Here is a 27,975-nt window from a genome sequence, read left to right as displayed (position 1 = left end):
TGTACACAGTAAGAGGCCCATTAAACAGATTACAAATCACTTTGTGTAAGAGAACCAGGGAGCTGGCCTAGCTACACAAGGCATAATCACATGACATCAAAAATATAGAACCTGGGGTGGGGGGGAATTGCCTTCTCTCCGTCCTAAACTGCATTCCTTTAAAAAGATTAAGTATTTCATAAGCTTATTTTACAAAAGGAAAATAATATCTGGTGATACTTAGGTGGTTCTTATGCAAGCAGGCCCATATCTATCAAAATATCAGCTTGCTGACTGGAGCTATTCATTTTCTGCATCTGAAACTCTTTTCCTTGAGAGCTTGAGAAAGTGGTCCCATTTGGTGCTGCAGCACTGCTGATGCAGTTACATTGGAACACAGATATAACAAAAAGGCAAACTCGTCATTTTTACAAACCCTATGGTTTCAATGAACTTTATTAAAGTTCAATAAAAGGCATCACAAGAACTTACAATACAATGAGTATGACCTTCATTTTGTTCAACACTTTTCATGTGTGGAAAAGCAGGAGACCAAAGCAATTCTGCATGCTGCTTCACGTATTTCTTCTTACTCTTCCTTCTTCTAGCAAACATCTTGGGACGATGACACAACACAGATAACATAAATTGGGGTGGGGAAGAATTTGGTTCTCGTTTAGGCTTTTCAGGGCCTTTTGTCAATGGAAAAGACAAACAACATGGAGTACAAGAAAGAAAACTACCTTGGCATCTACAAAAAGCTCCAGCTGCAACCCTTTTAAAGGAGCAGTACCTTTGTAACCATTCTTTGATAATATCTGCAGTTGATATGAAAGGTTTAAATTCCTGCACAGAAGATTTAGTATGTGTTCACAATTCCACAGGAATCTGAAAGTTACCAAGGCAGTTTTCCTTTAAGGATTATCATTATTGTAGCCTACCTTTTAATACATTCATTCCCAACACAATGCAACAGAATTTGAGTGCTTTAAACAAAATATAAATAGTTCCCCCAACACAGTTTCCTTTTATCACATAATACACCTGATGAATTTTCCATGAAGAAACTTCTCACTGAAAATGCAATGGCCTAGTCCAAGTCCATGTTCACTGGACTATCGTTCATGTGGCATTCGCCATTTTGTTGTGTTGTCTCAATGTTTTTTATTTCTTCTATGTCTTCATTTTTAGGAGTCATGGGCACATCCGGAGGCTCTTCTCGTTTGGGAGAGTCTACTTTAGGTTTTGGTTGGGTTACAATGGGCTCACAAACACTGTGTAGCTCCTACAATTGAGGGAGAGCAAAATATGGTAAATTTAAAGTTCCAAGCAGAAAACTCTGATCTGATCCTTATGTTGTTGTGTTCGGCTGTCAAGTCGCAGAAAGACATTCAGAGGTGGTTTACCATTTCCTGCCTCTGCATCATGACACTGGTATTCTCTGATGTCTCCCTTCCAAATACTGACCAGGGTACAACCTTGTTTAGTTTCTGAGATCTGGTGAGACTGGGCAAGTTTGGGCTATCCTGGTCAAAGTGATGGGATCAGAATTCAGACTTTTTAAATACTTTACATTTATGTTTCTATGAATGGATTCAAAACAAACACATAAGAAACAATCACATCAAGAATTGCATGCATGGCAAGTGAAATTCTGATATGGGGAGGTGAGACAGAAGGTATAAAATACAGTTTTACAAAAGTGCTTTTCTAAAGGAAAGTAAGAGATGGCACAGACGCTTTAGTTAGATATTAGACAGTATGTTACTTAACTAATGTATCGAAATGAAAGAAAACGTCGTTTTTATATAACTCGAAGTCATGTTGCAAGCATAAGAAATGACTGTCATTTCTCAATAAAACCCAACCTTTGCTCAAGATTTAGGCTGGAACAGACATTAACTATACCTCATCTACCAACATTAATACAGCACAGCTTATAGGGAACTATGTGGTCACTAGGAAACACAGACATGGGTCAAGAGGGCAAAGACCTGGCACAAAGCACTGAAGCCAGCATCTTCAGGTATTTTAATCAATCTTTTTTCAGTCATAAGGGCCAGAAACCTGCCCTGCCTTGTCTTCAAAAACAACATGGGCAAGCCTTTCCATCAAACAGAGAGAACTGCCACAACATGCATTTCATTCCTAAGACTTCAGTTTGGCCTTCAGTAATTAAACCTGTTCCAGTATTTACACTCACCCTCAGCTTTCCTTTGATTTCATTTGCACGAATCACGGGTTCCTGATGAAGACTCTGTTTTGCTTGGGCATTGATTACACTGCGCAACCATTCCACTGTGTCCTGGACACACTTCTCTACTTTCTCAATTTCTGTTTCATCAATGTGATTGTATTTCTCATCCTGAAACAAGGAGGAATGTAATACGTTGATGGTTTTCATGTTTCCACTGGGTCTTCAAATATCAAATTCATAGTTTTATGATTTTTCGTTCAACAATGGAAAGTCACTTTGTACATTGCACAGAGGTAAAAACAAAAACATGAAGGTTTCTGTGCTTCGTATGGTGCCAGTGCAGTATAATAGAACTAGAAGGTCAGACTAGGATCAGAACCACTGACTTCAGACCCTCACTTGGCCATCAACCTCACTGGGTGATAACTGGGCCAGTCACTTCCTCTCAGCCCACCCATTTTACAGAATGTGTTGTAAAAACAAAATGCAGGCACTGAGAACCTCAGACACCGTCCTGAGCTTCTTGGAGGATGACAAAGTCATGACTGACAAGACATCCCACCACTCTTATTGCTTCAAGGCCTCATGAGAAGTAACGAACAGAGAAGGTGGATATTCTGCTGCCACACTGTGCAAAACAGCGGTAGAATTCAACCAATATTTAGCTTATTAAGCCCACTGCTGCATTATCTGAAAGAAGTCTCGGCAACTACGTGTAACAAAATTGCTTCTGCAATCCCCATCTCTTATGCTAGACTGGAGGCTGCTTATGCTTGAATACAAACTACATGGGGCTCTGTGTGGAACTGGTACTTAGAGCAATTCCAAATAGCTCAGAATACTGCAAGCAATAATTGGTATGTTAACGTAACTGAAATGATCAATGTGGGTTTTCTGACATTACTGTGGGCCAGCTGGGCTGGCTGGCTGCCAAACCTCTAACAAGAACGAAGACATAGGATGGTTAGTATATAAATTCCATCTGGCCGCAAAATATCAGGTTCAAATGTTTATGCCTATTTATATTACAGAAAGAAAAAAAATTTTTTTAGATCCATTCCCAGCAAAACAGAAAAGAGCATTCTCCACAATGAGAACTCAGTCTATAACAGCCGTTGTACAGAAAGACAGGCAGAAACCTTACAAAGAAAGATGATACTGTGGATCCAATCAATTCAGTTGTGCTATTGCAATAAAACAAAAAATGGGCAGCTGATGTTATGAGTAGATTGAAATTCTGGCCCTTTTGGAAGAAAACCCAAGACTCTTATTAGTGTGCAAATCCAGCTCGTTAGCATCAATACTTCACTGTTTCCTTGACCACGACTAAACTTAAGAACTGCTTTTACAAAAGCGTCTGCTGCTATCACTACCAGAATTGTAACTGAGAGTGTGGGGAACAGAATGCAGTCAAAATCAACCAGATGCAGTCCTTCCACAGAAAGAACTAACTTATTATGCTGCTTTCACTAGAGGGACAGTGTATGCATTTACACATATTGCTGCATCAACAAAACAAAAAACAACTCTCCTCATGTGCTGTTAAAACACACAGGAACTCTTGGTTGCCTCCCCACCCCCCCTCCCGCCCAAGAACTGCAAGAACCCCTTCCTCCAACAGGGCTTATGCTCAATCACTCAAGCTGATTTTTCCTAGGAACAGAATAGGACTCCATCCTTTTCGAATCATTTAAAATTGTGACTGGGGCCCTTAACCAGTTTTCATACTGAGTAGACAGCAGGCTACCTCTGATACGCCAGCAGTGAGGTGTAATAATGACTCCTCAGCACCAACCACATGCTGGTTCTACACTAGCCTTTGTCCATGTCTCGTTCTTGGCTCTCAAGTTTGCAGAGCAAGCAGAGAACATGAAGCCCTGCTCCAGGGATGCCAATGCAGAATCCAGGAAAAACAGCTGCTGTGATGAGCCCCACAGAAGGGAGGCAAGTACTAAATACAGAACTGGTCATAAAGTATGACACACACCACCCCCCCAGTGGGCCACTTGTGGCCTTCTAAATCCACAAAAACTTATGCTGTAAGAAATCTGTTAGGCCTTGAAAGTGCTGCAGGATTTCTTCATAATTTTCTGCAACAGATTAGTAGGACATCTTCCGGAATTCATCACTCTACACAGAAGACATCTGTCTGCTCTTCCAGTCTAGCGAAAAAAGTCTGCTGCAGAGCACAGTGAAAAAGAACACAAAGTCCCCACATGTGCACACACACTCCAGCTGTCTGTATGGAAGGCACTGTACCTTGTTTCTGTATTCTTCTGTTATCCTTGCATAGTGCTGAACTGCATTTCCTACTTCATCTAGCAGCCTGGGTCGTTCTTCAGCTTCTTGAAATCTGTTTGCGATGGGAGTCCCAAATTTCTAAATCAATCAGAACATACATTTCAGTAAACAAGAGCAACTATTTATTTAGTGTGTATGTAAAAGTGCCATCAAGTTGTAGCTGACTTAAGGCTACCCTGTAAAGGCTTTCAAGACAAGAGACATTCAGAGACAGTCTCCCTATGTGTATAGACCCTGCTAGTCCTTGGGAGATCACCCATCAAAATACCAACTAGGGTCAACACTACTTAGCTTCTGAGATCTGACAAGATCAGACCAGTATGGGCCATCAGGGTGAGGGCTTTGTCTAGCATACTGCACTTAACTCAGAAGAAGCCATACCTTCAAGTCAGTCAATTTGTCCACATAGACCTGTTTGGGTTGGTCTTCCCCTTCTTCGTACAGCCAGTCTTCTGTCTCTGACAGTAGTTTGGAGAAATTCTGGTAATCCTAAATGAGATTTAAAGGCATGTTTATTTATACCGTGCAGGCCCATCAATAGCAGATCAGGATGCTTTAGAAAACACAGAAAAAGAAGAGTTTTGTGGATGGAACAACTGCCACACAAGAAACATGATCACTCATTAGTCACAGGCCACTGCTTAAGGTAACTGGCTCCTAGGGCAAGGAGTGGGTATCTTTAATAAAGAACTAGCATTAGTTCAAAGACGGGATGGATAATTAAAAGCTTCCTCTACATCCTAAAATGTCCTAAACAGGGAGCATTGCGCACCTTGGTTTTCTGATGAAGAAAATTTTGGCAACTGCATTAATTATGTTTGTTTTACAGCAAATTGGCAAAGGTGATGCACAGGTTGGTGATGCACAGAGCAAAAAGGAGTCACTGTTAATTATGGCATACCTGTGGACACACAAATTTTTCATAGACTCCAGATAACTTGTCTCTGAAATCGTAAACATACTCTTCAACAGCATTCTTGGCATCATTTCTTTCCTTCTCCAGTTTGTCTTGCATGATCATCTTGCCCTATTTGAATTTTAAAAAACCCCACAAAAATAAAATATGACCATCAGATTTAGATGTACAGAAATAAATAGGAGATCTGTTACTTACAGTTTTATTCCAGAGTAAGGTTTTATGGACTAAACTACAGCCTAGTTCTTTGGACGTCATGAGTGCCTCTAGTCCATAAAAGCTTATGCTGGAATAAATATTACCCTTTATTGACCAACCTTTAAATCATCATTTAAAACAGAAATGTTGCAAGAATTTAAGACAAAAGCATGACTCACACGAACATTAAAACTCCATGTGTGGTTAACTACCATAGGTAAATACAACAGGGAAAAATGCATAATCTGAATTGCAATCCTGTTTTAACAAACCAGTTCATAATCCAGCCAACAAGAAAGTTTATCCAGGTATGAACCACTCCTCTGCTGTATAGATTGTATAAGGATCCTTCTAAAAGGATCTTTTCAGCCTTAAGCATACTTACTTGGTAAAATGTTTCCGAAATCAGTTGGAGTAGTGCCTGAATAAACATGTTGAGATTATTAAGTACCCTGCCTATTTACAAGATTGGAACCTCTTTTTCTGTGGAATTCACATCTTTCAGCTCCCAAAATATACCACTGGCTTGACCAAGCAATCTATGAGAGCTCTGGTGTGCACTCCTTAATTAGGTTCAGATGCCAGAGCAAACTTACCTCTGTTTCAATGTACATGTTGAGCAAATCCTTCCCAAGCTGCCAGACCAAATTTGCTTCAATAGGCAGTTCAACATTCCTTACTTTTATCTTGGGCTTTTTAGCTTCTGGAGGCTGATCGCTTTTCTTTTCGCTTGTCTGAGTGGACAGCAGAGAGGAACATTACATAAGGGACTGATACAAGATTACAATGAGATACCTTTCTAAAAAAAAGGCAGCATTTTCACAACACATTTTTCTTAGTGGTTAAAATGTTGGGCTGGTGGAAGGTTGCTGGGTGACTTTGGCCCAGTCATTTTCTCAGTGCCTAACCTACTTCACAGGAACAAAGTCTGAGTCCAATAAAGTTGAAAGCTTTATACCCAGAATTAAACTCTATTGGTCTTAAAGGTGCCACTGGACTCAAACTTTGTTCTATTGCTTCAGACCAACATGGGTACCCACCTGAATCTACCACACAGGGTAATTGTGAGGGCAAAATGGAAAAATGGAGAACATTATTCGTTTTTATTTAAAATTTATACCCTGTCTTTCTGCCCTCATATAGGCCACCCAAGGAGCAGACAAATAAAACATAATAATTTAAAAATCGCTATTTAAAACCCAATAAGGCCTATAAAAACACATCATTTAAACCAGAGCTAAAATACACATATACATAAGGGAATAGGTGTTCCCTTTGGGTGGACTGATTTATTGTTGTAACCCGCTTTGGATCCCCACTTGGAGAAAAGCGAGGTTTAAAATACAATATTGAATTTCACTGTGCTTAACAACGAAAATATTAGTTCATTACAGATAACACAAGGAAACATGAATTAGTTTTAAGATCTGGCTAATGCAGAGAGCCAGAACACCAAGCTGCATACTTGCAGCAAACCATTTTTTTAAGCATAGTTAATTGCATTCCCTCCCCTGCAAAACATGTTTTTAAAAAGGGTCACTCACTTTTCCAGCATCTGGGGTTTTGTTTTCTTCAGAGGGAGGCTCAGGGGAAGGGGAAGGCTGTGATGTTTGCTGACCATCTATTTGTACCTGGGACTGGGCTCCAGCCTCACTGTTGCCTTGCTGGATATTTTTCTGAAACAGGAGCCCAGGCACAAAAAGATGTGAACAAAAAACAGACACTTTTCATATAATATAGTTATATTATTATTCTAAACAAACTCAATGCAAAGCACCACTTCACTCCCCTCTTACTGTAATGAGCAAACACTCACAGTCAGGTGAATGTTGGGCATATTTAACTTTTTCTTCCAAGTTTCTTCGAAGAACTACCTTCATCCTCATAAGTAAGCTATTTGTACCACTCATCACTTCTGATGTACTGTGAACTAACTCTCCATTTATTGGTGGCTTACACAGCTCTCTCTCTGGGCCAAGTCAGAAGCCCAAAAGCATTTAACTTTATACATTATACAGGCCTAGGACAACAATGTATTTATTTGGAACATTTCTATTCCCCTTCTCTAGGGAATCTGTCTGACATATTGGATATAAATATGCATACAGAAGGTGACCTCCCCACCCCTCAAACCCGCCCCCCAGTCCATTCACTCTACAGAATCTTAACCTTTCCACCCTAGCAGTCTCTCTATTTGGAGTCCCTCAGGGAAAGAGGGCAACTTACATCGCATGAATTCTCCATTGGTATCTGGCTTGGAGCATCTCCTTCAGTCTCAACATCAGGAGTCTCATTCTCTTCTGCTTTCACCTGCTCCACCATTGATGCAGTAGAAACACTAAAAATGCCATGAGTGTTGATGTGGACTTTGACCTTAACTTTTGTTTTCTCTCCATTGTTCTGAGCTGCAACATTCTGGATAATGTACTTGCCTAAAAGGAAATGAAAGGTCCTGACAAATATAAAATCTCAGTTATCCTCTCCCCTCCCACCCCCAGCAGCCATGCAATGGTTGCTAAGGTTATACTATACAGCACAGCACAAAGAAGGATGGAGAAATTTTACACTGCCCACAGTGCTAGGACTGAGATTTCAAACACACTTGTGAGTTACTGAGGGAAAGCAGGATTTATTATTGAAACATTTGATCACACACTTCCACTGAATTCAGCCCTCTCCAGGGGGCTTACAAAATCCAACACTAATACAAGTGTGTCATACAGACAGCTGATGGACAGAACTTTCAGTGTCCCCTCTCTATTCCTGAATATATTTTTCCTGGCTCTGGCAGTTCCATCAGAGTATGACAGAAAGGTAACAGTACCAACCCTGCCCCAAGAAATAAGTCTCCCAGCTTGCTTGTATTTGGCAACTGGATAATCCGGGAAGAGTCTTCTTCCACAGTCAGTTTGCTCCCTTCCCCCATCCACTGACCTCAGAAGGTGCAGTAAGAAAATGGAGGAAGGAGTCCTTAGCTCCATGTAAGTCCAGGAAGGACAGAGGAATGCCTAAAAGCTCCCTCGCCTCCAGAAGGTATACAGTAGGGGGGAGAGGCAAATTTCTTGGTTCACATGGGAGAATCCTTAGAATGAATTTACATTCATTTAACAGTCACAAAAATAGTAAACTGTGTCATTCCAGTTAAGCAGCTAGGGTGGAAGTTGAATACTGAAGGGAGACGCACATCATTGTTCAGCAGCAGGCCACGGTTTCTAGACAAATCTGAACAGCCAATCCATAGAAAAAGGGGCGCTTGCTTTAAAAGGTTAATTATTTCTCTGTTGCTACAACTGGCCAAGGGACCTGAAGCACTAGTAGGCCTTAAACTGGTTCTTACTTTCCATTGCCTTTCTGGTCCTTGAATCAGGCACACTCCACTAATCGTGTCTGCCCAATTTTGCTGCAATGTAGAAATACCCACAGTGACACACCTTGATAGCAATAACTGACTCCCCAAACTAATGTTACTGGCAAGCAACTCTTGCTGCAGTTTTTACACAAGAGCAATAGAGAGGATAGTGAAGTTACTCAGCCTGCTACAATAAAGTGGGGAGAAACTATGAACATGCACCTGTCTGGCACTGTTCAAGTAAAAGGCCTAAGTAAAATGACTGACTTAAAGGTGCAATAGATCCGTTTGTGTGTAAACACAGTTTACAGTTCTTCTGAAATAAGAACTTTGAATAATGCAGTCACCACAAACAAACTCTGGCTTGTTTGCAGTGAGAATGAGTCTGGTTTACCTTCATCTTTCTAAGCTCTGGACACTTTGGCACTTATATTCAGAGCTGAGGTCTCCTGGTTAAGGGTTTGATGAGAGCTCTGTACGCAAGATGGGTGGCAGATGCTAGCCGCAGGATAAATCAAAGTGCTTTCATGACATCTGAATATAGCCTATATTGCACAAAACTGAGCATGTGTAAACAAGATCTGACATTATTTCTCACTTTGGCTATTTTACTGAACAGTTGACATACCACGCAGTTGACACAACTGTCATATGCAATCCAGATCTGCATCTCTATCAATATCAGATCAGCATGGCAATGTAAGAATATTAAAGACCAGCCAATTTAAATCTATGAGAAGGCAGTTTCTCGCCTGACACAGATAATCACTTACCTATCATCTTCTCAGGGTAGGGGACACTGCCAGGGTTGGAAAAGAAAGCTTGGAGTTCAAATGGGCTTTTTCTATAAAACGTTAAAACTTTGGCAAATGGTGCTGCATGATACCTGCTGAATACTTCATGAATTCTATAAAAAAAAAGGAAATGAGTTAGGAAGAGTAGTTTGCCAACCCTGGTGCTCATTTTATTTACTTCATTATATTTATATCCCGCCCTCCCCTATCGGGCTCAGGGCAGCTGACAACAATTAAAATACATAATGTTAATATAAAATACAGTAAAATTGTTAAAATTCATTGTATACGTACAATACATTTGCAGTTTCAGTCCTAAAATCCAAGATGGCATCAATATTATTAGTTCGTATTTGACTCTGCATATGATAATGTTGTTAAGCACTCTATTTTTATACTGGGATGGGTTCAGATATCAATGCTCTAGTATAGTGGCTGCTTCCCCATTAGTTGTTAAAAGCTAATTTAAACAGTTTTGTTTTGCAGGTCCTGTGGAATTGTGGCAAGTCCCGCACAGCCCTGATATTTTTAGGGAGAGCGTTCCAGAGGGCAGGGGCTGCTATCAAAAAAGCTCTAGTTCTGGTGGTAGCCAGCTGAGCGTCTTTTGGCCCAGGGATCACAAGATTTTGGGTACTTGCTCTTAGTGCTCTCTGGGGCTCATGTGGGGAGTGGCAGTCCTGGAGATAAGCCGGTCCCTGGCCATATAGGGCTTTAAAGGTCATAACCAGCACCTTGAAGCAAACCTGGAACACTATAGGCAACCAGTGCAGTGTCACAGTGCAGGTTGAATGTGCTCCCGCAGAGGTAGCTCTAATAGCAACCTGGCTGCTGCGTTTTGCACCAGTTGCAGCTTCTGTGTCAGGAGCAGCCCTATATAGAGGGTGTTACAGTAGTCTAATCTTAAGGTGACTGTCGCATGGATCACTGTTGCCAAGTCACTGCGCTCCAGGTATGGAACCAACTGCCTTATCCGCCTAAGATGATAAAATGTAGATTTGGCAGAGGCTTCTACCTGGGCCTCCATTGTCAGTTGAGGCTCCAGGAGCACCCCTAAGCTCTTAACCCTAGAAGCTGGCGCTAAAGGCGCCCCATCAAAGGTCAGCAAAGGGATCTTTCTTCCCAAACCACCGCGACCTCAGGACAGGACCTCCATCTTCAATGGATTCAGTTTCAGTTGACTCTGCCTGAGCCATTTCACCACAGCTTGCAGCGCCAGGTCCAGATTTTCTGGGGTGCTGACCTACTACATCCTTGCTTCTGTATATTGTTCACAGGACTTCAGTATATCATTCATTCACTGACATTCTATACATTTGGAAGACTGCTTTCTCAGTGTCTCATCCCTGGTTGTAACTATATTTCAGTATAGTATTATTCTTTCTTCTAGAAAATGTCAGAACTTAATGATATGGTGTGACTCATCCACTGGAAAGCTCTCTTGCGTAACCTCAACAAGAGTACTTCAGGACTCTTGCATAGTGCACCATTGTTTCTATAAACCTTCTACCAAGAGAACTTGCCCATTGAATATAGTGGTACGAACTGGGCAAGTAACTTCAGCCAGAGAAAACAAGTCAAGCCAGGTTTTATCCTTGTTTGGAACCATATCTACTATTCACACCTGAGATGGTGTCACCTCAGCTGCTGCATTTTTTCAGTCAAACAGATCAGCCAACACAGGTTCAGCGTTAATATCACTGTTGCCATGAAATTAGCCAAATTTAACTCAGTTCACACAAGTTGAACACGAACAAAGGATTTTGCCACACACACATGAATTCTGACAACAGAAGAAGACTCATGTCACCTCCTCCTCTCCACCCTGAAACATCCAAGCTTACTCTGTGCTTGATGGAATATCAGGCTGCCAGTTATCCCATGTCTGCAAGAGACAGCCATTGAAACGGAACAGGAGAAAGAAACCATATACAAAGCTCTTAATGGTCCTGGACCCACATATCCACAGGTTTGACTTTCTTGCTATGCTATGCTGTTGCAGCTATGCTCATCTGAGCAAAGCCTTTTGTCACCTAGCAAATGAGTAAGACTGCCAACAGCCCATTTACACTCATTGTCAGTGGGGGCTCCTATCTTGTAGAATGGCCTACCTGAGGTGGTCAGAATGGCTACCATACTTCTAACATTCTGAAGAACTTGCAAAACAAATGGTCAGGAGTGCCTTTTTATAGGGGGATTAAGAACTGTAGCACAACAGAACAACTCAGTGACCCTTTTCTTTGGGTTTTAGTTTACTGCTGTGCTTATTGTAGGTTATCATCTATGGAAAACCACCCCGTAAAAAGTCTGCCGTGAAAACGTTGTCGGAAACGAGTGGTGCTTGCACAGGGGACCTTTCCTTTCTACCATTGTAGTCTACTTCCTGCATTGTTTATGGTATATCTTGCTTTAGACAGACTGTTTCTTGCAGTTTTCTAATTCGGTAATCCTTGTCCTATTACACTATTCTCTGGATTTCTGATGCCTGACTGCATCGTTTTTAGGTTCTCTAATCTGCCTTGAGACTCAGTGAGAAAGGTGGGCTATTAATGAAGTAAATAAATGATTTGCCTTGCAAGTCTACATATTATGTGCCATACTAGGAGGATGGCTGCTGATGGTGGAAGCATCCCTGCACGTACACTTTAACCTCTAGTTCCAGTCTGAATTCCCTCGTCAACATCGCATGCCAGTAATATTTTTTTAAAAAGCAATATCACATTTTTACTTACCCATCGGCTTCTTCAGCCTCTGCACTCCACTGCAATGATATTGGGAATGGAACAGCATCTGTGATGGAGAATTCTCTCACTTTAAAAGCTGGAGACAGAATTGCACACTAAAGAACAAAAAAAAGAACTTGTATTATTTCTTCTGTAGGCAATTACCTACAATTTTCTAAAGACAGAATCAGACATTTTAGTGGTTTAATTCAATGTAACAATGCCATAGGCAAAGAATTTCTCCAAATACATAAATTACATACTGAACAGTAACACCAATTTATTTGCTGGTCCTGAAATCACATTTACATAAATTAAACTCATTTTCAAAAATTGAAAATCTCAGCATATTCAAAATGCTCTACCATTTTTACCCTCACACCCCTCATGAGACAAGAGGGCAGCTATGGATTTGTTCAAGACCAACTCTCTCCCCCAGCAATAAAGCTCTGGGTCTATAAAAAAACATAACACATATATCACAAAGCCCTGTTGTACTAAGAAGTTCTGGGATAGGAGAGTTTCGAGCAGAGAAACACCAGGGAGGAGGTGGAGAGATACTTAAGACACTGCTTCTTCATCTCATATTTTCCCTGTGCCTTTCTCATGGCGCCTAATGCCTGGTTGCCTAGTAAGTACAGTAAGAAAAGCTACTGGCGTGTGCTGCAACCTACACCAGAGAAACTTTGGGCAGAGAACAGTTCACCATTTCCAGCCGTCCACTGTATTTCTCCACTTGATAGCTTTCCTTCCCTGAGATGCTTTTCTTCTTTTGTAAAAGCCTCAAGTTCTCCAAGACATGTTGGTCTGGGCAAACAAGACTCCTGTACTGCTTCTCATCACCATAAAAGGAAATGCTTTTCAATGGAACCTCTCTCACACATTCAGCTGCAAAACCCTGTACTGAGTACACAGATGGGGTAAACACACAGACCAACCAGCTTAAGCCTGAAGTCCACCTTTCTGAGAGAAGTGATACGACATACTGACATACCTGCAAAGTGAACTAACATACCTGCAAAGCACAGCCTCTTGCAACTGCTTCATCTGCATTCAATGTCGTGCTGACATCTTTGCCAAAGAACTTCCCAATTTTCTCTTTAACTGCTGGCATGCGTGTGGCACCACCTACAATCTCAACAGCATACATATCTTCCACCTTGAGCTGGGTTTGCTCCATCAATGATCGAAGGGGGATGTCTATTCTTTTCAAGAGATCAGCACACAATTCTTCAAACTGGGCTCTAAATTAAAAAAAAAAAAAAAAACAGAAAACCAAGTCAGAGGCTTCTTTAGTGTTCACTGACTGCCTTCACTAATCAGAAGTAAGAGAAACTTTGTCCTGCAGTCATGAATTTGGGACAACTTGAAAGCAACTAGTTTGTCAGAAATAGTATATTCCAGTTACTTCAGGCCTAAGGATGAACACAGAAGTAGGGCATATATCCTACAACATTACACAATTTTTTTGGTGGTGTTAAATATTTAGTTGGGTTCACCTGTAACATTTTGCATTCTCCAAGCCATAATCTGGATATCTGAGAACATTAGGGAAGGGTCAGTGGCTCAGTGGAAGAGCATCTGCTTGGCATGCAGAAGGTCCCTGGTTCAATCCCTGGCATCTCCAGTTAAAAGGGACCGAGAAGTGGGTGATGTGAAGGACCCCAGCCTGAGACCCTGGAAAGCCACTGCCTGTCGGAGTAAACAATACTGACCTTGAGGAACCAAGGAGCAGATTCAGTATAAGGTAGTTTCCTGTGTTTGTCATTTGTGCTCCTCTCTTTCTCAAGGCATTATTTTCCAGTTCAGGTCATACACAGTTTGACATGACATCCAAATTGGTAAGCAAAGACTTTGTGATTGCCGAAAAAATAATTTTTGAAAATTGATTTCAAACCATGATTTTAATATAAGAAACATGTTTGTGTGGAATGGCAAACAAAGATTTCTTGGAGTGAGGAACTAACTGAATGGGCAGGACAAGGAGGGAAACATGCAAGCACCAGGCTTGCTCCTCATCCAATAAGCCATAGTACTGATGAGCAGAAATGTTGGGTGTGAAGCAGCTCTGGGTTTCCCAGAGCATACACTGGGAAGGATGATGATGAACTAGTGCCTCCTTCAGCAACTGCTATATATCCTTTGGCAGTATCACCTTATATTTTAAGCATACCAAATGTCCAGAGAGCACCAATCTCCCCTTTCATTCGTCTGTCCCTCTTTGTCTGGACACCTTTTAAATAAAGTACTTCTTTCTGATTCAACAGACTACCCCAAAGAGATCTCTTACCTATTCATCTTTCCAGATACATCTGTATCATTCATAAAACATTCAATGTTAAACGGGATATCTGTGCTGTTGGAACTCATTAGTTTTTTCAGCTTTTCACACTCCTGATATAATCGGAGAAAGGCTCGTATTTTTGATCTGGGGTCCAACTTATACTTGGCTTTTATTTCGGCACAGAAGTGATCTACTAGTCTGTCATCAAAGTTTCTTCCTCCCAGAAAGGGGTCAAAAGCTGTACCAAGCACCTGGTTTAAACAAAAGATGAAAAGTTACTTGTATTGTGTGTTCATTCTTGATATCAGCATGAATTTCCATGCATCCATGTGGCATATTTTTGTAATTTCAAAAATGTCTTCTTAACCATATACACAAATCTTTGCCAGATGTAACATACCAGTGGGATATGTTCTGTAGCTGAGCTGCTCATCAAGGCTACGTATATACAATAACAAACCTAAGCTATTTAATACAGTCAAACTACAATAATTCTATCGGTCTAGTCTTTCACTTTTATAAATACAAGCTTCAGCTATTTCTCCATTTCTTTACACAAGTGACCAAAATGTGGAATTTACTGCCAGAGAATATAGTTATGGCCAAGGCACAGATAGCTTTTAAAATGGATTAGACAGATTCATGGACAATAGTTCTATCAGTGGCTACTAGCCAAGGTGGCGAAGGAAACTTGCAAATTCAGAGGCAGTAAGCCTCTGAATTATCAGTGCCAGGAGGCAACAACAGGGAAGGCCTTAACCTCTATGCCCTGTTGCTGGCCCTCCGGAGTAATTGGTTAGCCATTGTGTGAGACAGGATGCTGAACTAGACAGACCACTGGTCTGATCCAGCAGGGCTCTTATGTTCTTAAGTGATTTTGCAATGAAGTTCAAATTAAAAACTTTCCTACCCCCTATATTCAGACCTGTGCCTTTCCAGATGGTTACTTTTAATGCAGAACTCAACAAATTCTAAGCACCAGCTGCCCACAGCACCTAGAAATTTCATCATGCTGCTCAGCATTTTCAACTCTAATATTATGGCAAAGGATCTCTGTGATCCTCAGTGGGCATATCAAACAAGAAGCTAATTTATCATTTCACATTAAAATATGCTCTATTGTATGACCAAATAAGCAAATGCAAGAACTTTATGCACATTTATATGGAAAATCATTACTTTCTGCTACATGCCCAACCTGTAGCAGTTTTGTGGTGCAGCAGTAACCCCCTGTAAAGAGATGAAGATTCCTTGCCCACACACCTCCAAATGATGGTCCTTTTTTATCAGCATGCTTGTAAATGAGAGTTCACAGTAAGCTCTGCCTACCTTCAGTTTACCCTTGTTAAAAGCACAAGCCGAGACTTGAAATGCAGAATGGCCCATATCTATAAACACCACTATTTTTGGTTTCTCTTCTAGAGCTGGAAGGTCCTGCTTGTAGATTCCATAATTCAAAGCCACTGTTAAAAGCAAAATTTTGTCAATGTATGTCAAGTTACTCATATGCTCTCAAACTAAAACAACCCATATAGGCTGGTATATTAGGAGTTCTGTGCAAGTGTATCTACTAAGCACTAAACAGTGAAACAAGTGGGCAGCAAAAGGTGTTCTAGTAAATGAGAGCTAAAAGCATACTCAAATCAAAGTATAGAAATGCCACCAAACGGAGAAAAAATCAGGATGCCCTCTGCACCAGTACACACACTGTGAGAAAGTAGCATACTACAGTAACTAAATTTCAAAAATCCATACAAAGTTCTAAAAGCTGACATATCTGAGGAAGACCTGTTTTATGATATGCTCTTACATCACTACAATAGTGGCTGTAACCATCTTATAACTGCAAAATGAAATTAACCCTTCCAAACAATTGGGGGGAGGGGGGTTAGCCAGGAAGTCATGGGAAAAAATTGGTTTACCCATTTAAAGCTTCCTACAGACACCACACTCCTATTGAGCCTTCTCCTCAATGAACTGCATTTCCCTGAATTCCCTCTCTCCCCTCCCCACTGCCTTGCTTTTTTATTTTTAGTTTCATTAAAATGGTAAACAGGGTCCCCAATAAGACTTGGTTTGAAAATGAAAGCACTATGCATAATCATTACTGGGGTTTCTATTTCCCCCAACAAATACTGAAAAAATGTGCCCATGTTTAAACAGATGGACCAACACCTATTATTTTCATTTTATTGAAAGGTGGAGCAAGCAGTGAAAATAAACAAACAAAAATTCTCATAATTTATATTTATAGACATTTTTTGGCTTTGAGGTTTTATACCACTTTTGGAATTGGGGATTGTAACAACCCCCAAGAAAACCAGTCTTTGCAACTTGAATTGTTGAGTATATAGTAGGGGCAGGTAAAAGCCCCGTGTTTGTGCTCTGTCAAAGCTTCCCTCACCCCATAAGCCACCTGGGTGAGCTCAAACTGAATTGTTCTGCAGTTCTGGAAATGGGGTTGTTCTATACCCCAGCAGGATAAGTCTACACATGTTTAAAGACACCCGCCGAACCTCACACTTTCCAGACTTGAAGAAGCCATGAAGCTTGGAACTCTAATGACCCCTGGCCACCTGTTTTCTGAGCTAATTGCTTCCCCAGAGTGATCTTCTCAACTTTACATATCTGGGGTGGGGGAAGTACTTCAGATGATCCCTTCAAATTTGCCAAACCTCTGATCTGACCATCTCAACTTTACAGGGGAACTTACTCTAGATGGCCCATAGCCATCTGTGCATTGAACTGTTCATATGTGACCTGTGGCCACTCATTTTCCAAGCAAATTGCTTCCCTTTGTCCTTATTTATTGTTCCACCATTATCACATTAAGTTTCAATGTTGTAACAGTTCAAAATGACTGTTTTCTTAAAAATAAACTGTTTTTACAGGTTCCCAACTGGTGCCTTCTACTTTAAAAATGGTTGGATCAATCTGACCCTATTTAAATTTTGTGGAGTTTTGAAGTTTTCAATGAGGTTTTCAATTTTACTCTCCTTTGTCCTGCATTTCTGAAGGAAGTTATTCTTGAGCCCTGTTTTTTTCCTTAGTAGTTAATGCCATGACTGAGACAGCTATCAGGTTTCCATTGCTTCTTGCTGTAATGAGGGGTCACTTTGACCCCTCTGCCAAAGTAGTATAGTTAGGCTGTTTCCTTGGGAGGGTTAAACATCAGACAACTCTTTACATGTGAAGTCAGACTGATTAGCTCACCTGCTGTCATGTCATTCATTAGTCTAAGACAATTTAATCCAACAATCTGGGCAGCATCCAGTACAGACCTCCTTTCTGCATCAGTGAAAAATGATGGAACCTGAAGCAGCAAGGAAAACAAGAGGATTACCACAGAAGAGAATTCCTACTTTTGACACAAAAATGTTTTTGCTTAAAGTCACAAGATATCAGACTGAACAAACAAGCCAACCTTTCATGGTATGTTCTAATGCAATACTGAGGGTGAGTTTGTAATACAGATTTCAGAAATTTAATGGACAAGTTGCATCTAAATCTACTGCAGTTCTGTGGGATCTTCAAAACAGAGATGCTCCACCAGGTCAGGGCAGTGACTACTCAACCATAACAGCCTCCCCTGCCCTGCACTACTCTGCTTAGCTATGCCAGCAGCACTACAGTCCAGCTCAGCTGCTTAATCACCCATCTGCTTCACCTCTTTCTGCTTAGACTTGCGCTGCACTGAAATTGGAACCTCATCCTATTCAGTAAATTTTTTGCTGGTGCCTCTTAAGGTTTTATGTACACAAATGGTTTTTAATTGTTTTATGGTTATATTCTGTAAATTTCATACTGTTTAAATATGGTATGTTTTTAGAATGTTGTGACCACCCTGAGCCTGCTCACTGTGGAGAGTGGGATAAAAAGTCAAACAAAATAAATAAATAAATTATAAATGTTAGAATGATAGAAGATGGAAGGGACCTCCAGGGTCATCTAGTCCAACCCCCTGTACAATGCAGGAAACTCACAAATACTTCCCCCTTGGGTATTTACTTCTAGCACTTTAAAAATGACTTGGAAAACAACACATTCCAGATATTACAGTACAGAACTGACTGTCTTATCAAGATTTTGATATTTAAGTAAACAGACGTTTTAAATGAGGACATGGAGGAAGAAAAAAAATTAAGTTAAATCACCTGAGAATTAATTTATTAATCAAGATTGTTTTACACATTAGAGACCTACTACCTGGAAGCTCTTCTATGTACGGAATAAATGTGAAACATGCAGGAAACCTTTTGCTTGGTGACGGGTGGGTTTTTTTTGCCAGCGCAGCATTCAGAGATAAAATTTAGAACAGGCTCATTAAGCTACTTAGACATGCACCGGTCACCACAGAGGGCTGCTGAAAACTGTATGTGCATATCCCCACCAACAGGGATTAGCGAAACTGTTGCCAAATGGATACAGAGAATGAATACAAATAAGCTTCAGTCTGAAGTGGAAGTTATCCTGCCAATCAAGGAGTACTGCCAAATAAGCTCTTGACAGGAGGAAAATGGAACAAAAACTGGAAGAAATACATGGACACTTGGGATGAGAAGGCAGTAGGGAGAAATATCTGCATCTAGACCATGGAGCAGAAACTCCAGTGCATCACAGGAAACGTCTAATGCCAGAGCAGGAGTGGAGGAAAAACTATAGGAAATATGGGCTTGGATCCAGACTATCCCTTTTACAGGTGCAAGGACTTGTAGAACATGCCTTCTACAATCAGTCTGTATACAAACCAGGAAGAGAGCTATCTTGGCTACTGCCCATATTAAGTTCTCTTATGTGTTCTTTTTCAAAGTTTAATTTAAAATGTGCCTTATTTTCTGTTCTTCTGCAGTAACCATAACAGGTTCATATCCGTGTTTTCATTGAGTTCAGGCCTGCTCAGCTTCAGCAATGTTGTAACATCAGGAATCCCTCAGACCATGGATAGATCCAGCTCTGTTCTCACATTAAAAGACCCCAAAATATTCAATGTTGTTTACAAGTCTGCCCAAAGATCTAGGCAAATGCCAAAAATTTCTGCAGTGTCACAGAGTGTTCACACAAGGCTGCAAATGTTCCTTACACAAAACTACTTACTGAAACAACACAGTCTGTAACAGGTTTTTTGAGATTATTCTCAGCTGTCTCCTTCAGTTTGGTCAGCAGCATTGCCGTTATCTGTTCCACGCTAAATAAGTGCTCTTCCTCCATATATGTTACCTGTGTAGGGAGAACAAGCAAAGGTTGTTTTACTTCATGTGCTTGTAAACAAAATCCACTAATTCTTTTTCATTCAGTATTTTCAGTTCTGTATTGATCACATACTGCCCTTTTACAAAACAAAATATATAATAAAGTTTCTTACTGGGTGCTTGAAGCTTAAATCACTCTGATTATATGTTTCATTCCTTCTCAGCTGGGAGAGCACACTTGGTACCCAAGATGATGCCACTGTCAAGGTACCAGTAAAGCAAGTTTGCTGCCCAACTACAAACCTAAACCAGCTTCCTTGGAGACAAGTTCAAACAGACTCACTGACTCTTACTGCTAAATGGCTTAGGATTGTGTTTCCAGAAATTGTACAGGATAGTTAAGGTGGTGCAGGGGCTAGGTCACTGAACTAGGACTGGTGAGAGTTGCTAGGACAAATGCCTACTGAATCATGAAGCTCATTAGGTAATGCTGGGCCAGTCTCTTTCCTGCAACCTACATCGCAAGACTGTTGTTAAGGGGAAGGAGGAGGAGGAAGAAAACGACATTGGATTTATACCCTGCCCTTCACTCTGAATCTCAGAGTGGCTTACAATCTCCTTTACCATCCTCCCCCACAACAGATACCCTGTGAGATAGGTGCAGCTAAGAGAGCTCTCACAGAAGCTGCCCTTTGAAAGACAGCTCTGTGAGAGCTATGGTTGACTCAAGACCATTCCAGCAGCTGCAAGTGGAGGAGTGGGGAATCAAACCTGGTTTTCCCAGGTAAGAGTCCACACACTTAACCACTACACCAAACAGGTATGCCACCCTGAGTTCTTAGCAGGAAATGTAATGAAAAAAGAGCGACCTAAATCTTTCACAGTTTAGCAATGTTTTCAGGATTTTTCATTTTGCCCCCAAACACCACTTTCTTCTCGCTTTAAAAAAAATATAAACTGGCAAAGAGTTCTGTGGAACTTCAAACCTTGCTCAGTACTTTCTGACAGTCTGACTTGTTCTAACAAACATGAATTATAACACTGCTTTAAAACATTTGTTCTAAAGAGATACCTACTTTTCTCATCTTAAATGAAAATCTCTTTAAACTAGAAGTGAGTTACTATTGTTTCAAAAGTTTAATTCCTATAGCAGTTATAGCAAAATGCTATTTCAGAAAGAAATTAAAACTTCTGCTAAAGAATTCAAAAGAATTTTATAAGCAAAAATCTATTATTCCAGAAGAAATAAAACCCTTCCAGCTTATGTGTAAAATTCTGGATGTTGCAATTGCAACGATGGTATGTTTACCTTTATCCCAACGCTTCCATTTTTTAGAGGAACTATGCAATAGCTCAAGTGCTCTTTCTCCTTTTGAATAAAAGGATCGTTAAATGCCCGTCCATGGAATCTCTTGAAGTTAAATACTGTGTTGTTGGCATGTGTGATTAGCTGTGACGGAAGGAGGAAGAGAAAAAGGAATGAGCACCTTGACCCCAAAAGGATCAAATTATATGCAATATATGTCGGCAACTAACAAAACCTAGAATGCTCACATTCCATTTATTATTACTTCTACTATTTAAATGCTTGTCACAATGGATGGACAAGGATTCAGGAAAAGGTGGAGAATTAGGAGTCCCTTCCTCAGCCACACACCTAACCACTGAATGTACTACCCTCCACAGCTAAGCGAAGAAGCAAGCCTCATATGAATTCAGCACTATATATTTCCTATATATATATATGAATGGCAACCATTCTGTATGTAGGAGTAAGTGAGCATGGGGATTCATAATACAGAACAGCACAGGTTCAATCTCCACTGAATCCACTTAAAAAGACATCAAGGAATGAGCATTAAGGAAAGAGTTTTCTCTGTCTGAGATCCTGGACTGCATGACCAGACAGAGAAAACAATACCAAATTTGATAGACGAAGTCTGACCCATTAAAAGGCAGCTTTCCAGAATGAAGAATATCCATCCAATGCATTCAGAACTAAGATGGCTCCATACTTGCATTCATACATGAGATTATGTAGTGCTGCTAGAGCAGGGGTGGCCAAATTGCAGCTTGGGGCCACACGTGGCTCTTTCATGCACTCTCAAATATTTGATGTTTATTCCATGCGGCACTTACATTAAGCAATTTTGGCCACCCCTGCGCTAGAGTATGTGGCCTTGAACTCTAACATATTCACCTCGCCCCACCCCATGCATAAAAAGTCAGCCCCCCCACTGCAAGTAATTCTTTTCAGTCATCATCCCATGGTTAGCTCCCTACAGAAAGGAGCTTCTGGGCAGGATCAACCAGTATTTGACTTTTCATCTACTAACTTTTAAAGGAAAGTCACATTTTGGGGTATTATGCATAAAACTTGTTGTTCAGTGCCTATATTCAAAGCACAACCTTTAACTGAAATTGCTGTTTTGTTTTGTTATTTCATGGAAGATGACTTACTTGATTTTTAGCAGCTACTCCAATAGCTCTATTTTTGGACCCAAATGACACAACTGACCTGAAAAAAAAGATTAATTTCTCAGTGACCAAAAATTGTACGTGAAAATTATCATTCAATAGAGTATATTAACATTACATGCAAAACACACCTGAACACAAATTGCTACATTTTATGATGTCCCTAATATTACACTTGCACGTACCCACCCTTACCGTTCACTCAATGGAATGGAATTTCTGTATGTGAAAGTGGGGTGCTAGTAGTTTATTCTGACTCTCCCTTCCTACTGCAGACACCCCTTGATTTCTATGCTTTTCTCAAGAATCCCCCTGGCCCCACAGGGAAAAAAACACAGGAATTCAACAGGATGCACAGGAGGTGCAGAAAGCAGGGAAGCCTTGCTCCACAAAGGTTCTGAATAACTGGATGCATGCCTCCATACACAAGAATATGGTTCTAAGACATACCGTCAGAACTGGAATCTGAAACTTGATAGCACCACTTGAAATATTTCATAACTTCCATATTTATTGCTTGTGTCAATCTAACGGCAATACCATCACTCATGACATTACAAGACCTGCTTTTCTTCAAAGATTTACATGCTTGTTACTGCACATTACTCAAAGGGAAGTTTTTAACATTACTCAAAGGGAAGTGAGCAACACAGCATGGTTAAGAACTACTTTTAACTCCCATACAACTGAGATTTTATCATGTGCAAGACCTGGAATTTTCCGTTCTTGTTTCAAAGGGAAAATATCCCACACTCCTGAAGAGAGCTGTTGGGCTACCAGAAGAGGTTACAAGATGTGTAAGGCAAGAAATTTAAACATTTTTTCAAAGAATGCAACAGCCAAGCATCTTAAGTGGGGATAATATACAGAGGTTAGAATGATGTCACAACACAGAGGGTTGCTGCTGCAAATGTGTTGCATTTTCTTGTGATATGTCATCTTGTATGCCTAACCCAACCATCAAGAGCCAACAAGGAAAACAAATCACAAGATGACATCAGAACACAGACAGTTCAGAGGAGGGAAGCTCAACCTCAACTATAAGACACTCATGCTATGCACCATTCTGTTCTTCTATGCACCAATGCATTGCATTAATTTTGTTATCAATACAAATAAAAATTTGTTCATTCTTTTGTGTGCTGCAGAAAAATATATGTTGGATATACAGCCAATTTTTGCCACTATCCAGCTATGTATTTAATTTTATGTACTTATTAGTTCTTTTATCCATTTAGAAGAGGTATTTATGGAACAACATCAAGGAACTTATTCAAGTGATACAAGACAACAAAGATCTAGAAATGCAGTAACCATGTCAGAAACTAGACATAATTATAGCAATTCTGCCATCCTGCTGCTCCTCTTACAGCAGGCGTGGCCAAACTGTGGCTCTTTCATGCATATTGTGTGGCTCTCAAAGACTCCACTGCCCCATGTAGAAGGCATTTATGTCTTTATATCACTTCTCCAAGCCAAGCCAGTGGCTTGGAGAATGCATTTAAGTTAAATTTGCTTTCTTTCCATCTCTCTCCCTCCCTCCCATCTATTTGCCTTCCTTTTTTCCTGTCTTGTGGCTCTCAAACATCTGATGTTTATTCTATGTGGTACTTACATTAAACAAGTTTGGGCACCCCATCTTAGAACATATGCACAAAGAAGCTTGAAGGCATGATACCCTTGTGCACCAGCTTCAGGACCTCCCAAACAGCAGAAAATAAACTGGGAATATAAGGGTTTGTAGACCAGAAGGTGGGGCTCTAAGGCCAACCCAAGGGCCCCAGTTCATGAGCTGAGGACCACTGCCTTATGTTATCTGGCCCAAGGCATCCAAATGATCAACTCCATTAAAATCTAGTACAAAAGACCTTCTCTGTGTTCCTTGCCTTGGGAGGAAAGACTATGGTCACCAAGATGAGGGCCTTTTCAGTGGTTGACTCAAAGTTATAAAACCCTCTCCCTCTTGAGCTTTGCTTTATGTCTTGCCACCATATTTTTATGTGGATGTGTTAGGTAAAGATTTGTGTGTTTTGGATTACTATTGAATAAATCTATGTTGTCTTAGTGGCTTCCTGGATGGAAACTGAAACGGATCCTATTTATATCTACTTCTCTACTATTCCATCCAGTTCACTTACTGAGTTGCGTGCAGTTTTTACATGCAGTTCACAAACCACTTTAAATAGTGAAAAAAGTAGGATTAAACTGTTATAAATTTTAAAAAGCACTTAAAGACCCTTCCCACAGAATTCTGCTCATTAGAACCCTCTTATATGTTCCTACATTTTTATATTTGGGCTGCAACCCTATACACACTTAGCTGAAAGCAAGTCCCGCTGAATAAACTTAATTTTTCTCTAACAATTATTTATTTATTAATTACGTTAAGCTTATATCCCGCCCTCTCCGCAAGCAGACTCAGGGCGGCTCACAACATCACATTACTTCCATTAAAACCAATAAAACATATAAAACATAATTACATATTTAAATTATTTAAAACATTTCATGTTGCTGTATTAATACAGTACAGTATAGCGGTTCTGAAAGTTCGATGGTGACCATCGGTACTCTGCATGGAGCTCTATATAATGTCCAGTGGCAGCTCTCTCTTGGTTAAATATTGAAGGCCTGTCGGAACAATTCGGTCTTACAGGCCCTGTGGAATGTAGATAAATCCCACAGGGCCCTTATGGCCTCTGGGAGAGCGTTCCAGAGTTCTGGCGCTGCCACCGAGAAGGCCCTGGCTCGTGTCGTATGCAACCTGGCTTCTTTTGGTCCAGGAATGGACAATAGATTTTTCGTCCCTGAATGCAGTGCTCTCTGGGGAATATGCGGAGAAAGGCGGTCCCACAGATAGACAGGTCCCTGACTATAAAGGGCTTTAAAGGTCAACACCAACACCTTGAAACGAACTCGGAACACAACAGGAAGCCAGTGCAGCTCTTTCAGCACCGGCTGAATGTGCTCCCATCGAGGGAGTCTCATTAACAGCCGCGCCGCAGCGTTCTGCACTAGCTGTAGTCTCCGGGTTAGCGTCAAGGGTAGCCCCATGTAGAGAGCGTTACAGTGATCTATTCTTGAGGTGACCGTAGCATGGATCACCATTGCTAAGTCGTTGTGCTCCAGGAACAGGGCCAGCTGCTGTGCCTGCCGAAGGTGGGAAAAGGCGGATCTAACTGTGGCCGCTACCTGGGCCTCCTTTGTAAAGGAGGACTCAAGGAGCATGCCCAAGCTCCTGACCTTAGGGGCCAGTATTAATGGCACCCCGTCAAGAGCCGGCAGATGACCCCCTCCCCCTGGACCACCCCGGCTCAGATAGAGAACCTCCATCTTCGTCGGATTCAATTTCAGTCGACTCAACTTGAGCCACAAAGCCACGGCTTGAAGGGCCAGGTCTAGATTTTCCGAGGTACATTCGGACTGGCCGGCCATCAATAGATAGAGCTGAATGAAAATTTACTCTCTGAAACAAATGAAAACTTTTCCTTATGAAAATGAATGGGGTTTTTTGTCCACTAACTACCCATTCTTGCTTCTAAAACACATAAGCAAAGTAATCTACCAAACAGGGAGCATGCTGTGTAACACTTGCTGAAACGGTGAAAATATCAAGTTACACAAATTAAACCTTCCCAGTTATTTAATGACTACAACATATTAATTTGACATTAAATAGTGTCAAGCTTATATAATACAAAGGTGCTCTATTCACAAAACATTTATTTATTTATTTATTCGGGATTTGTATCCCGCCCTTCCCAGGAGTGGCTCAGGGCGGCTTCCAACAATAACAATTTAACAATTTAAATAGAACAATTAAATACTTCACATTTAAACATTAAAACCATTCAGTAGTTAATCAAGTTAATGGAAGCACAGATTTTTTTTTGAAACCTCATCTGATCCACTGAAGGATTTACTGAACTCAAAGGGGCTTCAACAGGATGAGCAGCCCAGTTCCTTTGAAACCTCAGAATCATTCTTAGCATGGTTTGGAGAATATGTGTGTTTCTGGCCAGCAACCATCACTGATGTACTTTTGCGAGGATCCTCATACATGAGAAGTCGCTCCAGCTAGTGCCTCAAAATACCGATTACATCCAGTGCTCCTCTACCCAGTTCAGACAAGGGCAAATGAATCAATGCACCACTTTGCTTGCATCCTGCACCTTGGGGTTAAAACTCTGTAAAGACTTTTCTAGCAAATTCTAGATCTGAGTCAGAACCAGCCCTGTATCAGTTCAACCAGCAGCTAAGCAACTCATCTACCAGCATCATCCTCCGCCCCTCCCAGTCTTTTCTCCCGAGCAGCAGGTCGGTAAGACCTGCTCAGGGAGGAACTGCCCAAGCACTGCAGCATCACCTCCTCCTTTAAATTTTAGAGATTTTGGAGATTTAGATTTTAGAGACAGAGAAAAGTCAATGTCTTTTCCCTGCAATCCCCCTCCCTAGCGCAGGTCCAGAGTTCATTTGCCTGTAGGACCCTCCCTCGCGCAGCCTGCAAGAAGTAAGTAGCAGGAATAACAGATGATCCTTCAAATAGGAGCGGCAAAACAATGCTGCAAAAGCCGAGCTCGGCGGACGGAATACAACCAGCGCGGAATAAGAAGCATTCATGGCCCCTTCTGCAGTAGCTGAAAAAAGAATCGCATTTGGACTGCTATCCTTGAGAATAATCCAAGAAAGGTAGCAGTTTCTTGCCGTGAGATTAAACAAGATGGCATTTACAACAGCAACACGATTTTATTTTAATATGCACCCGATGAAGCACGTTTCGACTAACACACGCTTGGAATAAATTTTATTAAGTCTTTAACGTGTGATTTTGCTTGGAAATAATTAGGCAAAGGGAAAAAAGGACAAAATAAAAGTCGGAGATTGCAATGGTACAATCGTTAAAGTGTTCATTTAGAAAGAAGCCTCTATGAATATAATGGCAACAAGTTCCTCCCAATGAACTTGCTGATGCTTACTTAGAAACAAGTCCCACTAGGTTGAACAGGCCTTATGCACAAATCTGCGAGCATAATACCCCCCCCCCCACACACACACACACCGCACCCAAACCGACAATCGACTCAGATGCGGGAAAGGGAATTATAAGAAGTATCTCCACCCCCGCCCATGACAGCCTCCCTCTGTATACCCAGCCCCCTAGAAGGTGCATCTGACTTACGGAGTACACCGATCACTGAACTCATTGGCCACCGTCTCGATGCCCCCGGCTCTGGCCACCGCGATGTAGCAACTCTGGGAGCCCAAGTCAAAACCCACCACAGCCATAACTGAGCGGCTGCTGTTATGCTGCACCGGCCTCTCGTGGAAGAAACCCACCGCCGCCCTTGGCCTAAGGTTGAGAGAAGGACCGTCTTCCGCTCACACCGGGCCTCGGCCCCCGCCCTACCCAACTGCGGCCTCCGCCACCCTCCGAGCGAAATCTGTCTGCCTCCAGCGATAAGGTTTAAATAGGACAATAGGCAGAAGTTTCCAGAAACTGCGACAAGCTTACTCGCCGGCTCCACGTGCGGCTTCCGCTTCCGCCTTCTCTGGGCTTCTCGAACCCTACC

The 27,975-nt window shown here is 41.2% G+C and overlaps 1 protein-coding gene across 2 annotated transcripts; it reads right to left on the bottom strand.

Moving 5' to 3' along the window:
• Positions 1 to 404: 404 nt before the first annotated feature.
• On the bottom strand, positions 405 to 27,975 carry HSPH1 (heat shock protein family H (Hsp110) member 1). Of its 2 annotated transcripts, none has more exons than XM_060234720.1 (18): positions 27,585 to 27,975; positions 22,388 to 22,445; positions 21,237 to 21,377; positions 19,833 to 19,955; positions 17,952 to 18,051; positions 16,068 to 16,201; positions 14,745 to 14,989; positions 13,470 to 13,698; positions 12,464 to 12,570; positions 9,714 to 9,847; positions 7,818 to 8,023; positions 7,136 to 7,267; positions 6,188 to 6,325; positions 5,379 to 5,504; positions 4,859 to 4,966; positions 4,436 to 4,555; positions 2,183 to 2,344; positions 405 to 1,264 (listed from the first exon to the last, which is right to left on the bottom strand). In XM_060234720.1, exons 1-18 carry the CDS (start codon positions 27,689 to 27,691, stop codon positions 1,070 to 1,072), a joined length of 2,565 nt encoding a protein of 854 aa, XP_060090703.1. In that variant the 5' UTR covers positions 27,692 to 27,975; the 3' UTR covers positions 405 to 1,069. The 2 variants fall into 2 exon arrangements, with proteins under 2 accessions (XP_060090703.1, XP_060090704.1); XM_060234721.1 differs by having other exon boundaries at positions 6,188 to 6,313.

The sequence above is a fragment of the Heteronotia binoei genome, chromosome 3 (assembly GCF_032191835.1).
Source record: "Heteronotia binoei isolate CCM8104 ecotype False Entrance Well chromosome 3, APGP_CSIRO_Hbin_v1, whole genome shotgun sequence".
In the NCBI taxonomy this organism is placed as follows: domain Eukaryota; kingdom Metazoa; phylum Chordata; class Lepidosauria; order Squamata; family Gekkonidae; genus Heteronotia; species Heteronotia binoei.
This window is presented reverse-complemented; position numbering and strand designations above follow the sequence as displayed.

What these genes read in the sequence shown, in the direction of transcription:
- HSPH1 (XM_060234720.1), bottom strand. Translation starts at nt 27,691, where the DNA reads ATGGCTGTGGTGGGTTTTGACTTGGGCTCCCAGAGTTGCTACATCGCG. An exon ending in CTACCCTGAGAAGATGATAG is followed by an intron (nt 8,024 to 9,713) that starts GTAAGTGATTAT and finishes ATTTCCTTTTAG; the next exon opens with GCAAGTACATTATCCAGAAT. An exon ending in AAATCAAAGGAAAGCTGAGG is followed by an intron (nt 1,265 to 2,182) that starts GTGAGTGTAAAT and finishes CCTCAATTGTAG; the next exon opens with GAGCTACACAGTGTTTGTGA.